Here is a 2,500-nt window from a genome sequence, read left to right on the forward strand (position 1 = left end):
TCTATCAGAGGGTTCTGATCAGTTTCTGATCGGTTCACAAATCATCAAGTTTCACGGACATTCCGGTTCAGGGTTTCACAGGAGGACAAATACTTGTGTGTGTGTCTGTGTGTGTGTGAGGGGGTGTGTAGGCCTATGTGTGTTTGAGAGAAACTTCCTCCTCTCTCGGTTTGTGTCACTTCTGGGACAATGGGCTCAGAAAAGGACTCTGAGTCGCCCCATTCGTCTGTCAGCGGCGTTCCCAACCCCAAATGCCGGACCCCGGGCAAGCGGCAGGGGGGCCTCTCCTTCCACAGCCTCTTCCACGGCAAGAGGTCCTCGCGGGGCGCCAAGGCCGCCGCCCCACTGACCCAGCAGCTCCACCTCAACAACCGCTCCCAACATCAACCGCAACCGCCACAACCACCACCACAACAACAACCACCACAACAACCACCGCCACAACCACAACAACAACAACCGCCACAACCACCACCACCGCCACCACCACAACCACAACCACAACCGCAAATCCCCCAGGCAACACCGGCTGCCTCCACCCCCACACCCACCACCACCACCACCACCACCACGACAGCCGCCCCCCAGGACCCTCCTCAACCCCCCACCTCAACCCCAACTCCGGCGGAGCCTCTGTCCTCTAGCCAACCTTCCCTGCGGGGCGGGGTTGGGGACCCCCCCACCTCCCCTACCACCTCCTCCTCCTCCTCCCCCTCCTCCTCCTCCTGCTCCTCCAGGGGGGGGGCTGCTGACCTGCTGGAGTGTCCCCTGTGCCTGGTGCGCCAGCCCGCGGAGCAGCTGCCGGAGCTCCTGGGCTGCAGCCACCGCTCGTGCCTGACGTGCCTGCGTCACTACCTGCGCATCGAGATCACAGAGAGCCGCGTGCAGCTGAGCTGCCCCGAGTGTGCCGAGCGGCTGTCTCCGCAGCAGGTGGCGGCCATCTTGGACGACGCGGCGCTGCTGGACAAGTACGAGGAGTTCCTGCTGCGCCGCTGCCTGGCCTCCGACCCCGACTGCCGCTGGTGCCCCGCCCCCGACTGCAGGTAAGAGCCAATGGGTGTCTGTCTTCTGATGAGCTAAATGAAAGAGAGAAAAAAAAGAGGCAATCAAATAGAATTGGGGAGGGGTTTTGCGGGGGGGCTTTGGGGGCAGTTTTGGGGGGTGTTTTGGGGGCAGTTTTGGGGGATCTAATGGGGATCCATTTATTTAATTTTCACTTATTGTGCTTTGTTGCTGGATTGTTCAATAACGGTTTTAACCATTTTCTTCTTTGAAAAGCATGAATAAAAAGCTAAATGTATTTAATTTTTGCAATGATACAAAAATAAATTCAAAACTGCTGGTACGCATTTGGTATTCGGTATTTGGCCAAATGTTTCCTTAAACAAGGCCTTTGAGCTGAGGTGAGCCTTTCTCCCGACACTGCACTTTTTATTTTGTATTGCACCTTGTTTTTAGCGTATTTTTATCTGTTGTTTCTCTTTTACTAGTGTTCTCTGTTAAGCACTTTGGGCGGCTGTTTTTGTCGTAAAATGTGCCATATAAATAAACATTACTTAGGCCTACTTACTTACTTACTTACTTTAATTCGGCTTCGGCCAAGAATTTCCATTTGAATGAATGAATGAATGAATGGACTTTATTGTCATTGCTACAGTACAGGTACCAAACAACGAAATTTAGGAGGGGTGGCTCCCCTGGTGTTAGGAAAGAAAAAAAAAAAACTTTTAGAAAAAGAATAAAATCACAAGAAGGTAAGGAGCTGGTTTACATAAATAAAGGCTATGTACACAATCCACTGTACTATACTGCACAGATAGTCAACTAGGGTTGTCATATTGCACAAAAGTATTATCGGTGCATCCCTAGTAGTTCAATGCAATAAAAAGTAAATAGGTCACACTTTTCTTATGTTTATGCCAACTGTGTATGACGACGCTGTTGTAAAACACGGAATTGCGTCACTTGCGACTATTAGATCTGTGCTTTCATGACAGTTTAGTCAGTCAAGTGATAAGAGAGGCTTGTTAAAACTGTTTATCTGTTGTGTGTCTCTCTACCAATAGAAGGATACACAAGTGAGATTGAGTAAAAAGCAAAAAAATAAAGCAAAAGTGTAACTAGGTTAGAATGTTGCTGCGTGTGTCATGTGGTGGAAGCGGGGCTGCCAGGGAGATGGTGGAGATGATTAGGGGAAGGTTCTGCGGAGGAACAGGGAGGCGTTGGGCTGTGAGGAGCTTGTTGTGACAGTATATTGCGTGTGTGTGTGTGTGTGTGTGTGTGTATGTGTGTGTCAGGGGGATGGCCAGGGAGATGGTGGAGGTGATTAGGGGAAGGTTCTGTTTAGTTGAGGAACAGGGAGGCGTTAGACTGTGATGAGCTTGTTGTGACAGTATATGGTGTGTGTGTGTGTGTGTGTGTGTGTGTGAGTGTGTGTGTGTGTGTGGGAGGAAAGGACAGCACATATCCTCCGTGGTGGTGAGGCAGAGGAAGGCCTGTG

The 2,500-nt window shown here is 50.7% G+C and overlaps 1 protein-coding gene across 1 annotated transcript in view; it reads left to right on the forward strand.

Moving 5' to 3' along the window:
- Positions 1–189: 189 nt before the first annotated feature.
- Positions 190–2,500, forward strand: part of rnf19b (ring finger protein 19B) — a gene marked incomplete at both ends in the record, with an annotated part of 15,770 nt that continues 13,459 nt past the window's right edge. Inside the window, 2 exons of the mRNA XM_080531926.1 lie at positions 190–389; positions 510–1,043. Coding sequence (XP_080388052.1) covers positions 190–389; positions 510–1,043 — 734 coding nt within the window. The remainder of the gene's footprint in view (positions 390–509; positions 1,044–2,500) is intronic.

Source organism: Nansenia antarctica (assembly GCF_963989245.1).
Source record: "Nansenia antarctica genome assembly, chromosome: 5".
Taxonomy (NCBI): domain Eukaryota; kingdom Metazoa; phylum Chordata; class Actinopteri; order Argentiniformes; family Microstomatidae; genus Nansenia; species Nansenia antarctica.